Raw genomic sequence first — 13440 nt, 5'->3', positions numbered from 1 at the left:
AAAACGAGAATTACACAACAGGCACGTGCCCTCAACTCCACTTACACTCACGGAAGGAGAGCTGTAACAAACACAGAATTATAACAATTATAATTATGTAATTTAAAAATGAATGTTCACTAAAGAAAGAACGAAAACCCCGAAAGGAAGCGTTCTACAAAAAGCTGAAAAGTTAACAAATACAATTAGATACATAAACTAATTGAGATAAATGTACGGAGTAGCAACCCCACCCAACACGGGAAGGAAGCTACCCAGGACGTAGTAAAGGTAAAACGTAGTAAAGGGTGAAAGACCTCAAGAGAGAGAGAGAGAGAGAGAGAGAGAGAGAGAGAGAGAGAGAGAGAGAGAGAGAGAGAGAGAGAGAGAGAGAGACCGTAGTCAAACTCGATCGCGACCCATGAAAATACACCGTGGTGGCCTAACTGCCATGGGCTCCACGGAGATATCGTACACTACACACACAAGCACGAACTCTGTAAAGGAAACTTACTGATTTCTATACTCAAATATATACATAAACATAAAAATATGTTTACATATATATAGAGTATAAGAAAAGTAGGTGATTAAATAAAGACAAAACATATAATGGCTGCCAAGCGAGGACGAAGACAGGCACGTCTGTACATCGTCCGAGCCAAAAGTGAAGTGAAGCGAGACATTTCACCGGTGTGAGGGGGGACCCTACCCCTGCTAACTAGCACGGGGGTAGTAAATCCTCGTTAAAATCTAATGGCTCGTCAATTTCAGCTACGCCGAAAGTAAACCCTATGTAAATAGCGTGGTTTGTATTTCGGTTACGGAAAAAACAAGAATTACACAACAGGCACGTGCCCTCAACTCCACTTACACTCACGGAAGGAGAGCTGTAACAAACACAGAATTATAACAATTATAATTATGATATTTTGATTATAAAATAAATTTTTGAATATACTTACCCGGTGAATATATAATAGCTGACGTCTCGGACGGCTCGACAGATACCAAAAACTCGCGAGCGATCGCCATGAAGGTTGCGGGTGTGACCACCAGCGCCGACTATCGGCCAGATACCGCATATACTTGTCAACATCTCCAGTTCTTCTCATTCCGCTGGGTCTCTATCGGGGAGGAAGGGAGGGCCTTTAATTTATATATTCACCGGGTAAGTATATTCAAAAATTTATTTTATAATCAAAATATCATTTTTAAATATTAAACTTAGCCGGTGAATATATAATAGCTGATTCACACCCATGGTGGTGGGTAGAGACCAGTATTAATACAATAAAGGCGTATATGCTCATGAGTTTTTGACAATTATATCATAACAAAACCCACTTAAATATAGGTACCTGGTAAGGAAGCTGACTCTGACGATTACTCAGCCTTATTAGTCCGCTTTCCTCACGAAGCCCAGCCATCCTCTCAGGATGCTGAAAGACTCCCAGGAGCTGTTATATCCAGGGCGACCACCCATACAACAGGACCTCATCAAAACCCTTAATCTGGGCGCTCTCAAGAAACGACATTTGACCACCCGCCAAATCAAAAAGGATGCGAAAGACTTCTCAGTCTTCCGTACAACCCAAGACAAGATTAAAAACATTTCAAGAAAAGATTAAAAGGATATTGGGATTAAGGGAATGTAGTGGTAGAACCCTCACCCACTACTGCACTCGCTGCAACGAATGGACCCAGTGTGTAGCAGTCCTCATAAAGAGTCTGGACGTCTTTTAAGTAAAATGAAGCGAACACCGACTTGCTCCTCCAAAAGGTCGCGTCCATAATACTTCGCAGAGATCTGTTTTGCTTAAAAGCCACGGAAGTTGCTATCGCTCTTACTTCGTGCGTCTTGACCTTAAGTAAACAACGATCTTTTCACTTGTGAGAATGTGCTTCTCGGATTAAAAATCTAACAAAATACGATAAAGCATTTTTAGACATAGACAATGAGGGCTTCTTAACGGAGCACCATAAGGCCTCAGACCCACCTCGTAAAGATCTGGTACGAGCTAAATAAAACTTGAGAGCTCTAACTGGGCACAGTACTCTTTCAACCTCGTTGCCTACGATCTCTGATAGGCAAGGTATATCAAAAGATTTAGGCCAAGGACGAGAAGGCAGTTCATTTTTGGCCAAGAAACCAAGCTGAAGCGAACATGTGTAGAAAAGCCGATGTTTTTACTAAAGGCATGGATCTCACTGACCCTTTTAGCCGAAGCCAAGCACACCAAAAAAAGCGTCTTGAGGGTGAGATCCTTCAGGGAGGCTGAATGCAATGGCTCAAACCTGTCGGACATTAGGAACCTTAGGACCACGTCTAAGTTCCAAGCAGGAGTTGACATACGACGCTCCTTAGAGGTCTCGAAGGACTTAAGGAGATCCTGGAGATCTTTATTATTGGACAGATCCAAGCCTCTATGTCTGAACACAGAAGCCAACATGCTCCTGTAGCCCTTAATAGTGGGAGCAGAGAGGGAGCGAACATTTCTCAGATGCAGGAGAAAGTCTGCAATTTGGGCTACAGAGGTACTGGAAGAGGAAATGGATGATGACTTGCACCAATCTCTAAAGACCTCCCACTTCGACTGGTAGACCCTTGATGGTAGATGTTCTCCTAGCCCTCGCGATCGCTCTGGCTGCCTCCTTCGAAAATCCTCGAGCTCTTGAGTGTCTTTCGATAGTCTGAAGGCAGTCAGACGAAGCGCGGGGAGGCTTTGATGAAGACTCCTTACGAGGGGCTGCCGTAAGAGATCCATCCTTAAAGGCAGACTCCTTGGAACGTCTACCAGCCATTGAAGTACCTCTGTGAACCACTCTCTCGCGGGCCATAGGGGAGCAACCAACGTCAACCTTGTCCCTTCGTGAGAGGCGAACTTCTGCAGCACCCTGTTGATGATCTTGAACGGCGGGAATGCGTACACGTCCAGGTGAGACCAGTCCAGCAGAAAAGCATCTATGTGGGCCGCCTCTGGATCTGGGACTGGAGAGCAATAGGTCGGGAGCCTTTTGGTCAAAGAGGTCGCAAAGAGGTCTATGGTGGGTTGACCCCAAGTCATCCAAAGACTCTTGCACACGTCCTTGTGGAGGGTCCATTCTGTGGGGATCACCTGACCTCTCCAACTGAGACAGTCCGCCAAGACGTTCAATTCCCCCTGGATGAATCTTGTCAACAGTGAGATGCCTCGATCTTTTGACCAGATGAGGAGGTCCCTTGCGATGACGAACAGTGTGTGGGAGTGAGTGCCTCCTTGCTTGGAGATGTACGCCAAGGCTGTGGTGTTGTCCGAATTCACTTCTACCACTTTGTTTCGTAGAAGACTCTCGAAACTCGTCAAGGCCAAGTGAACAGCCAACAGCTCCTTGCAGTTGATGTGCAGGCTCCTCTGATCCGACGTCCAAAGACCCGAACATTCCAGACCGTCCAGAGTCGCTCCCCAACCCAAATCCGACGCGTCTGAGAATAACACGTGGTTTGGGTTCTTGACCGCCAGGGACAGACCCTCTCGAAGACTTATGTTGCTGTCCCACCAGTTCAGGCACGTCTTTACTGGCTCGGAGATCGGGATTGAAACAGCTTCCAAAGTCTTGCCCTTGTCCCAATGGGAGTCTAGATGGAACTGGAGAGGGCGAAGGTGAAGTCTCCCTAGTGAGATAAATTGTTCCAGGGATGACAGAGTCCCTAGGAGGCTCATCCAACTTCTCACTGAGCAACGGTCTTTTCTCAGCATGAGGCGGACTTTGAGCAAGGCTTGATCTATCCTGGTGGCAGACGGAAAAGCCCGAAAAGCTAGACTGCGAATCTCCATCCCCAAATAGAGAATCGTCTGGGAGGGATTCAGTTGAGACTTTTCTAAGTTCACTAACAGTCCCAACTCCTTTGCAAGATCCAACGTCCATTGAAGGTCCTGCAGACAGCGATGACGGGACGACGCTCTGAGTAGCCAGTCGTCCAGGTACAGGGAGGCTCGAATTCCCGATAAATGAAGAAATTTTGCCACATTCCTCATGAGCCTCGTAAAAACAAGAGGAGCAGGGCTGAGGCCGAAGCACAGTGCTCGGAACTGGTACACCACATTCTTGTATACAAACCTTAGATACGGTTGAGAATCCGGGTGTATAGGAATGTGGAAGTACGCATCCTGCAGGTCGAGAGAGACCATCCAGTCTCCCTCTCTGACCGCTGCTAGGACGGACTTCGTGGTCTCCATCGTAAATTTTGTTTTTACAACAAAAACGTTGAGCGCACTGACATCCAGCACTGGCCTCCAACCTCCTGTATGCTTTGGGACTAGGAAGAGACGGTTGTAAAATCCCGGTGATTGAAGGTCCGAGACTTTCACCACCGCTCCCTTCTCTAGCAACTGAGACACCTGCTGATGTAGAGCTTGTCTCCTTGACTCCTCTCGATACCTGGGAGAGAGGTCTAAAGGAACTGTTACTAGAGGAGGTCTCCGTACAAAAGGTATTTTGTACCCCTCCTTGAGCAACAACACAGACTCTCGGTCTGCACCCCTCTTCTCCCAGGCCTGCCAGAAGTTGTTCAGTCTGGCCCCTACCGCTGTCTGAGGACGTGGGCAGTCAGACTCTGCCACGGGAGGACTTGGATCCTCTCCTCTTGCCTCTTTTACTGTCGGCACGAGCGCCTCCCCTACTCGGGGCTCTGCCACGAAAGGGCGGGATAAACCTCGTCGCTGGGGTATCGATCTTGGGTCTTACGACATAAGACGATGAAGGAGCAGCCTTGCGCGCCGACGTAGCCATCAGGTCGTGGGTATCCTTCTGCACCAGAGAAGCCGCAATATCCTTAATCAACTGCTGAGGAAACAAGGCAGATGACAACAGGGCAAAGAGAAGCTCCGACCTTTGGCAGGGAGTTACTCCTGCCGAAAGGAACGAGCAAAGAGTCTCCCTGTTCTTCAGGACTCCTGCCGTAAAGGTAGCGGCGAGCTCATTAGAGCCATCACGGATGGCTTTGTCCATGCAGGACATAATAAGCACGGAGACATCATGGTCGGCCGAAGAGATCTTCCTGCTTAAGGCTCCTAGCGACCAATCTAAGAAGTTAAAAACTTCGAAGGCCCTGTAAACCCCTTTGAGGAGATGGTCAAGGTCCGAGGAGGACCAGTAAACTTTAGAGCGTCTCATGGCCAGGCGACGGGGAGAGTCTACGAGGCTTGAGAAGTCTCCCTGGGCAGAGGCAGGAACTCCCAAGCCGAGAACTTCTCCCGTGTCATACCAGACGCTCGCTCTAGAAGCCAGTTTAAAAGGAGGGAAAGCAAAGGCTGTCTTCCCCAAACTCCTCCTGGTGATCAACCAGTCGCCTAGCAAACGTAAAGCTCTCTTAGAAGAGCGAGAGAGCACTAGCTTAGTAAACGAAGGCTTCGAAGTAGCTAGGCCTAGCGTAAACTCTGACGGAGGCGAACGAGGAGCAGCAGTTACAAAATGGTCCGGAAAAAGATCCTTAAAAATCAGCATGATTTTTTTAAAGTCCATAGAGGGCTGAGCAGCTTTAGGCTCCTCTCCGTCTGACAAAGTCCCCAAAGGAATATCAGTTGGAGGGGGATCAGCAACTTCCTCATCTGAAGGAACCTCGTCCGACAATTGCCGAATCTCATGAAAAGGAGAGACCTGCCGCGGCGGCAACGCTTGACAGGCAATGTCAACAAGCAAAGGAGCAGCAGTAGCAGTAGAGGAAGTGACGTCACGCCGCTGCTGAAAGGACTGAAATCCTTGTGACTGACCAACAACAACAACTGAAGTTGATTGACGCTCGACGTCACGTCGGAACTGCCTTGACTGCATAGACTGAGCAGGCAAAACAACCTCCGACTGCGGTGATTGACGCTCAACGTCACGTCGAGGCAACGGAGCCGGTCGGCGAACGTCAGGTCGGGGCTGCGGCGGCAGCGGCTGAACGTCAACACGAGACTGCGGCAGAGGCTGAACGTCAACACGAGACTGCGGCAGCGGCTGAAAGTCAACACGAGACTGCAGCGAGGGAGGATCCATGTCACGTGACTGACGTGAAAAACTACTGACATCACGTTTCAAAATACAAGAAACGTCAGCACTAACGTCAAACAGACGAGTAAATACTCGTTTGGGCGGCTGACGGCCAGAGTCTCGTTCAGCGTAACGGCGACTCGAAAGCAAAGGATCATCGCGAACCTGCTCAACGTCATACTCCTCCATAAGGGATGCAAGCTTAGTCTGCATGTCCCGCAGGACAACCCATTTCGGATCAACGGGAGTCGGAACGGGCCGAGACGACGGTAACGTCTGTGTTGGCAAAACATTGCCTTTACCGCGACCCTCGAACCCCGTGTTACGCTTGCGTTTAATAGGCGCACAGTCTTCCGACGACTGCAAAGGGTCAGAGCTGTCCCAATGGCTACAGCCAGGATGCTGGACCTGTCCTGAAGGGACTGACTTTCACTTCAAGGGTCTAGAAACCTTGCTCCAAGGTTTCTTTTGCGAAAAGTCTTCGGATGACGAGGAGAACACAGTCTCACCCGTCTTATGGTAAGGGCGATCTTGACGAGAAACGTCCGATACCAAAGAGGGAACGTCTGTACGTTGGTTAAAGCCTCTCGTCCCCTTAAGTCCTACGACATTACTTCTCCCTGGTGCAGGGGAGCCTGAAAGAGGTCTCGGACTAGGGGAGCGACAAGCACGAACAGACGAACCCTCGGTCGCAACACTAAATACACTTTGCGCACTTATCACTTTATCACTACGATTTTCTGATTTACCACTCTGACACTTCAATAACTTCACATCTGACATGAGTTGGTTACGGTCCGATGCTAAGGACTCAACTTTTTCGCCTAAAGCTTGAATCGCAAGAAACATATCCCGCATGGACGGTTCATGAGTGCTAGTAGGGGGTTCAGGAACAACTACTACAGGGGAAGGATTAGGTTCAGGGGCATGGGAGGAGGAAAATTCCAACGACCTAGAGGAGCTTCTCCTCACCCTATCTCTCTCCAGCTTACGAGTATATTTATCATATTCAAGCCAGTCGAATTCCGACAAGACCACGCACTCATCACACCGATCTCCTAATTGGCAGGATTTACCCCGGCAATTAGAACAAACGGTATGTGGGTCGATAGAGGCCTTGGGAAGACGTTTGTTGCAATCCCTCGCACACTTGCGAAATTTAGGTCCAGGGATAGGAGAAGGGTCAGCCATATTGAACAATCAGAGAAAATCCAAAACAAAACCAAAGTCATCAACAATAAACACTAGCCAAAAAAGGGTTTCAAGAGTTTTAATTGAAGAAAAAACACCCGTCACAGCGAAAGCTCAAAAACAACCAAAATAAAGTACTTCACCAAAAAGGACGAAAACTCAAGGTCATCAGCGAGCGGAATCAACTTGTCGATAAGACCGACAGAGAAGAACTGGAGATGTTGACAAGTATATGCGGTATCTGGCCGATAGTCGGCGCTGGCGGTCACACCCGCAACCTTCATGGCGATCGCTCGCGAGTTTTTGGTATCTGTCGAGCCGTCCGAGACGTCAGCTATTATATATTCACCGGCTAAGTTTAATATTTAAAAATGTAATTTAAAAATGAATGTTCACTAAAGAAAGAACGAAAACCCCGTAAGGAAGCGTTCTACAAAAAGCTGAAAAGTTAACAAATACAATTAGATACATAAACTAATTGAGATAAATGTACGGAGTAGCAACCCCACCCGACACGGGAAGGAAGCTACCCAGGACGTAATAAAGGTAAAACGTAGTAAAGGGTGAACGACCTCAAGAGAGAGAGAGAGAGAGAGAGACCGTAGTCAAACTCGATCGCGACCCATGAAAATACACCGTGGTGGCCTAACTGCCGCGGGCTCCACGGAGATATCGTACACTACACACACAAGCACGAACTCTGAAAAGGAAACTTACTGATTTCTATACTCAAATATATACATAAAAATATGTTTACATATATATAGAGTATAAGAAAAGTAAGTGATAAAGTAAAGACAAAACATATAATAGCTGCCAAGCGAGGACGAAGACAGGCACGTCTGTACATCGTCCGAGCCAAAAGTGAAGTGAAGCGAGACATTTCACCGGTGTGTGAGGGGGGAGGGGTAGCAAGCTACCCCTCCCCTACCCCTGCTAACTAGCACGGGGGTAGTAAACCCTCGTTAAAATCTAATGGCTCGTCAATTTCAGCTACGCCGAAAGTAAACCCTATGTAAATAGCGTGGTTTGTATTTCGGTTACGGAAATAACAAGAATTACACAACAGGCACGTGCCCTCAACTCCACTTACACTCACGGAAGGAGAGCTGTAACAAACACAGAATTATAACAATTATAATTATGTAATTTAAAAATGAATGTTCACTAAAGAAAGAACGAAAACCCCGTAAGGAAGCGTTCTACAAAAAGCTGAAAAGTTAACAAATACAATTAGATACATAAACTAATTGAGATAAATGTACGGAGTAGCAACCCCACCCGACACGGGAAGGAAGCTACCCAGGACGTAATAAAAGTAAAACGTAGTAAAGGGTGAACGACCTCAAGAGAGAGAGAGAGAGACCGTAGTCAAACTCGATCGCGACCCATGAAAATACACCGTGGTGGCCTAACTGCCGCGGGCTCCACAGAGATTTTGTACACTACACACACAAGCACGAACTCTGAAAAGGAAACTTACTGATTTCTATACTCAAATATATACAAAAACATAAAAATATGTTTCCATATATATAGAGTATAAGAAAAGTAAGTGATTAAGTAAAGACAAAACATATAATAGCTGCCAAGCGAGGACGAAGACAGGCACGTCTGTACATCGTCCGAGCCAAAAGTGAAGTGAAGCGAGACATTTCACCGGTGTGAGGGGGGAGGGGTAGCAAGCTACCCCTCCCCTACCCCTGCTAACTAGCACGGGGGTAGTAAACCCTCGTTAAAATCTAATGGCTCGTCAATTTCAGCTACGCCGAAAGTAAACCCTATGTAAATAGCGTGGTTTGTATTTCGGTTACGGAACAAACAAGAATTACACAACAGTCACGTGCCCTCAACTCCACTTACACTCACGGAAGGAGAGCTGTAACAAACACAGAATTATAACAATTATAATTATGTAATTTAAAAATGAATGTTCACTAAAGAAAGAACGAAAACCCCGAAAGGAAGCGTTCTACAAAAAGCTGAAAAGTTAACAAATACAATTAGATACATAAACTAATTGAGATAAATGTACGGAGTAGCAACCCCACCCGACACGGGAACGACCTCAAGAGAGAGAGAGAGAGAGAGAGAGAGAGAGAGAGAGAGAGAGAGAGAGGGAGAGACCGTAGTCAAACTCGATCGCGACCCATGAAAATACACCGTGGTGGCCTAACTGCCGTGGGCTCCACGGAGATATCGTACACTACACACACAAGCACGAACTCTGAAAAGGAAACTTACTGATTTCTATACTCAAATATATACATAAACATAAAAATATGTTTACATATATATAGAGTATAAGAAAAGTAAGTGATTAAGTAAAGACAAAACATATAATGGCTGCCAAGCAAGGACAAAGACAGGCACGTCTGTACATCGTTCGAGCCAAAAGTGAAGTGAAGTGAGACATTTCACCGGTGTGTGAGGGGGGAGGGAGGGGTAGCAAGCTACCCCTCCCCTACCCCTGCTAACTAGCACGGGGGTAGTAAACCCTTGTTAAAATCTAATGGATCGTCAATTTCAGCTACGCCGAAAGTAAACCCTATGTAAATAGCGTGGTTTGTATTTCGGTTACGGAACAAATATATATATATATATATATATATATATATATATATATATATATATATATATATGGTATTTTCATTATAAAATAAATTTTTGAACATACTTACCTGGTAGTTATATATATAGCTTACGTCCCTGACGTCACGGCAAAAAATTCAAAACTCGCGCCTATCGCCGATTGGATAGCCAGGTGTACCACCCCTGCGCCCTAGCGAGGTACCTAGGAACCATTCCAGGAACCCTCATATATCCCATGCCTCTAGTCTCTTAGAGGGGAGGAGCGTGGGGATTTAATTATATATAACTACCGGGTAAGTATGTTCAAAAATTTATTTTATAATGAAAATACCATTTTTAAACATAAGACTTACCTGGTAGCTATATATATATAGCTGATTAACACTTTTGATGGAGGGTTAGAGACAGCCAATATAGTTGGAATTCTGCTTAAGAGTTAATCAAAACAAACTCAAGGGTTCGTACCTGATAAGGAAGCTGACTTCAATGATCCTCTGCCTCATTATGTCTGCTAGCCTTATGAGATCCAGCAATCCTCCCAGGGGGCTGAAGATCTCTTAGGGATTGTCAAACCGGTGTATATACCTCATTGTGACAGAACCTCCTCCAATAACCAGTTCCGGGCGCTCTTCAAGGAACAAAATTGACCACCTGACTAAAATCAATGATTGTGGAAGATTGACACAATCTCCACAAACAACCATAAAAACAAATAAAAGTTCCAAGAGAAGAAAAGGTTATTGGGATTATGGGAACGTAGTGGTGGATCCTTCACCCACTACTGCACTCGCTGCTACGAATGGACCCAGAGTGTAGCAGTCCACGTAATGAGTCTGAACACTTTTCAGATAATGTGAAGCGAACACAGATTTGCTCCTCCAAATGGTTGTCTGTCCATTATGCTTTGCAACGATCTATGCTGTCTGAATGCTGCTGAGGTTGCCACGGCTCTGACTTCGTGAGTCTTAACCTTTAGAAGCCCAAGGTCTGATTCATTACAATGTGCATGAGCTTTAATCAAGAGCCTGATAAAAAATGACAAGGCATTTTTTGACATCTGCAACGTGGGCTTTTTGACTGAGCACCACAGAGCTTCCGAATTGCCTCGTAAGTCTTTTGTTCTGTCCAGGTAGAACCTCAGAGCTCTTACTGGGCATAGGACTCTTTCCAACTCCTCGCCATCTGAGCCCTTTTCTTGAGAATCCCTGCAGAAGAGTGCTGCCAATTCATTGGAACCGTCCCGCAATGCCTTATACATACAGGACATTAAGTGGACTAAGTTAGAGGTATCACTCTCTTCAAAAGCAGCAACTTTTTTACCTAAGGCTCCTAACGTCCAGTCCAGGAAGTTAAAACTTCGAAGGCTCTAAATATGCCCTTAAGCAGATGATCCAGCTCCTAGGTAGACCAGAAAATCTTGGTCTTCCTCATGGCCGACAGACGAGGAGCGTCTACAAGACTTGAGAAATCTCCCAGGGCAGAGGCAGGAATCCCCAAGCCGAGAACTTCTCCTGTCTCATACCAGATACTAGACCTAGATGCTAGTCTAGCTGGAGAAAACTCAAAAGCCACTCCCTAGGTCTTTCTTGGCCTGCATCCAGTCACCCATCAGTCTTAGAGCCCTCTTAGAAGACCGTGACAAAACCATCTTGGTAAACCGGGACTTCTTTGAAGCTTTCCCAAGAATAAATTCGGACGGTGGAGAACGTGGAGCAACGGGAGCAAAAAAGTCTGAGAATTCCTCAGTGAAAACTTTCATAAGTTTTTTCAGATCTACTGAAGGACGAAATGAGATAGCGTCTTCATCTTCTGATACCTCCTCAAACTCAACAGGAGAAAGTTGACCCTCCTTCTCTGGTAAAGCTCCAACGGGAGCAACAGTGTTGGGAGCCGTGTCCTTCACAAGAAGATCCTGACTTTCGACAGCAACAGAAACTGGATCATTCCGTCTGTCGCTTGCCGCTCATCCAAACGCTCGTGATCAACGTGATCGGAACTAACGTGTTCCTGAATGTGATCTCTATTAAAATCAGTGTCATCCTGAAGAGCGTAGGAATCATCATAATAATCAAGACTCACTTCTAAATCACCAGTAACATGAGAAGTAGTAGGTCGGTCAGGATCGTGTTCAGAAAATCGCTTGATGTCGCTTCCTGACTGGCGCTCAGCGCCGCGTACCGCTCGACGACCTGTTTGGCCGCTTGTTGCTCGGAAACACATCCTGGAGGACGTTCAATATTGCGGCTTGAAGGGCGGCTGACGTCCTGTGAACTAGGACGTTCGACGACTTGTTTAGCAGGACGTTCGACGTCTCGTCTTGTAGGACGTTCAAGCTCACGTCCTGAATGTAGTTCACCTTTGCGCTTGAGAGGACGTTCGGCGCCTCGGCATAAAGAGCAATCGATGTTCGGGCTGGCTGAGAACTCAACTACGTTTTTAGTTGATTGCTCAGGATCATGTCCTAAAGGACGTTCGATGCTAAAGCTAGCAGGAAGCTCGGCATCCCGCAAAGAAGGACGTTCGAGATCATGAACCACTGTACGCTTAACGACACGTCCTACAGGATGTTTCACGTCGCGTTGAGCAGACCGCTCGCTGTCTCGAGCCTGACAAAAACTGTCACGTCTGTCTGCTTGACGCTTGTCGCTATGATGGTATGTCTGGCGTTTGTGCACACGAACAAGTTCACTTTCCTTAAGAGGAACAGTGTTACGACCTTTCAAGGGAGAGACGAAAATGAGATCGTCATTCAGAGCCTCTTGACTGATAGTCTTACGACGCCTGGCGTCCAGAAGAGAGGCTTCCTGGAGTTCAGGAGCCAGGACTGCTGCTCTCTTACTGATCGGGGCTTGGTAATTTTGCATGAACGAAGAGAGCCTTTGTTGCATCTCCTGTAGCATGTTCAAATTAGGATCTATTCGTTGTGATACCGGTGACGACACCACAAAGTTCTCCTCACCGCTCATACGGCGTTCAGAACGTCTGGATGGTGAAAACCAGTCTGACGGCTGCTGGGGAGCATGAACCGAGGTCAAGCCTGGTTCTGACAACTGCTTAGCAGGATCCTTGGTAGAGTCAGACGTCCTAGCAGGACATATAGTACGAGAGCTCTCAAATGAAGATAAAAAACTCTCTGGTCTATCCCAATGGCTACAACCAGGCCGCGATGTGCTAGTAGGACGTTGGTTGGCCTTATCAAAGGTCCTCTTAAGAGGTCTGGAAGTTAGCCGCCAGCCTCTTTTAGGTATTGCGTCATCCGAAGACGACGAAAGCAACTTAACCTCACCTTTCCTATGGTGAGGGCGAACGTCCTGGGAAACGTCCACAGGTACGTTCGAGGGGACGTCTGCTCGTGTTTTAAAGCCTCTCGTTTCCTTTTGCCGTTCGACATTCCTTCTCCCAGGGGTTGGGGAGCTTGGAAGAGGTCTAAGACTCGGAGAACGACAGACGCGAGCAGGAGTACCCTCCACAGCACTAAATAACTTCACTGCACTTTTGCACTTTCACCCTTTAACTGTTTCACATCGGACATAAGCTGCGTTCTGTCTGCTGCAAGCTTGAATCGCAACCAACATGTCCTTAAGCGGGATCAGGATCTACCACTACAGGGGAAGAAATAGGGTCAGTGACACAGGAAGGGGAAAAGTCTTTTGAAGAACGAGA

General features: G+C 46.7%; 1 protein-coding gene across 1 annotated transcript; it reads right to left on the bottom strand.

Annotated features, from left to right (window-relative positions):
• Nucleotides 1-11858: 11858 nt before the first annotated feature.
• On the bottom strand, nucleotides 11859-12743 carry LOC137632410 (uncharacterized). The gene has a single exon (XM_068364342.1). It carries the CDS (start codon nucleotides 12741-12743, stop codon nucleotides 11859-11861), a length of 885 nt encoding a protein of 294 aa, XP_068220443.1.
• Between the last annotated feature and the right edge of the window lie 697 nt (nucleotides 12744-13440).

Source organism: Palaemon carinicauda, chromosome 41 (genome assembly GCF_036898095.1).
Source record: "Palaemon carinicauda isolate YSFRI2023 chromosome 41, ASM3689809v2, whole genome shotgun sequence".
Lineage (NCBI taxonomy): Eukaryota > Metazoa > Arthropoda > Malacostraca > Decapoda > Palaemonidae > Palaemon > Palaemon carinicauda.
The sequence above is the reverse complement of the archived record's forward strand: the minus strand, read 5'-3'. Positions and strand labels throughout refer to the sequence as shown.

Excerpts from the sequence above, each read along its gene's own strand:
- LOC137632410 (XM_068364342.1), bottom strand. The coding sequence starts at position 12,743 with ATGAGCGGTGAGGAGAACTTTGTGGTGTCGTCACCGGTATCACAACGA.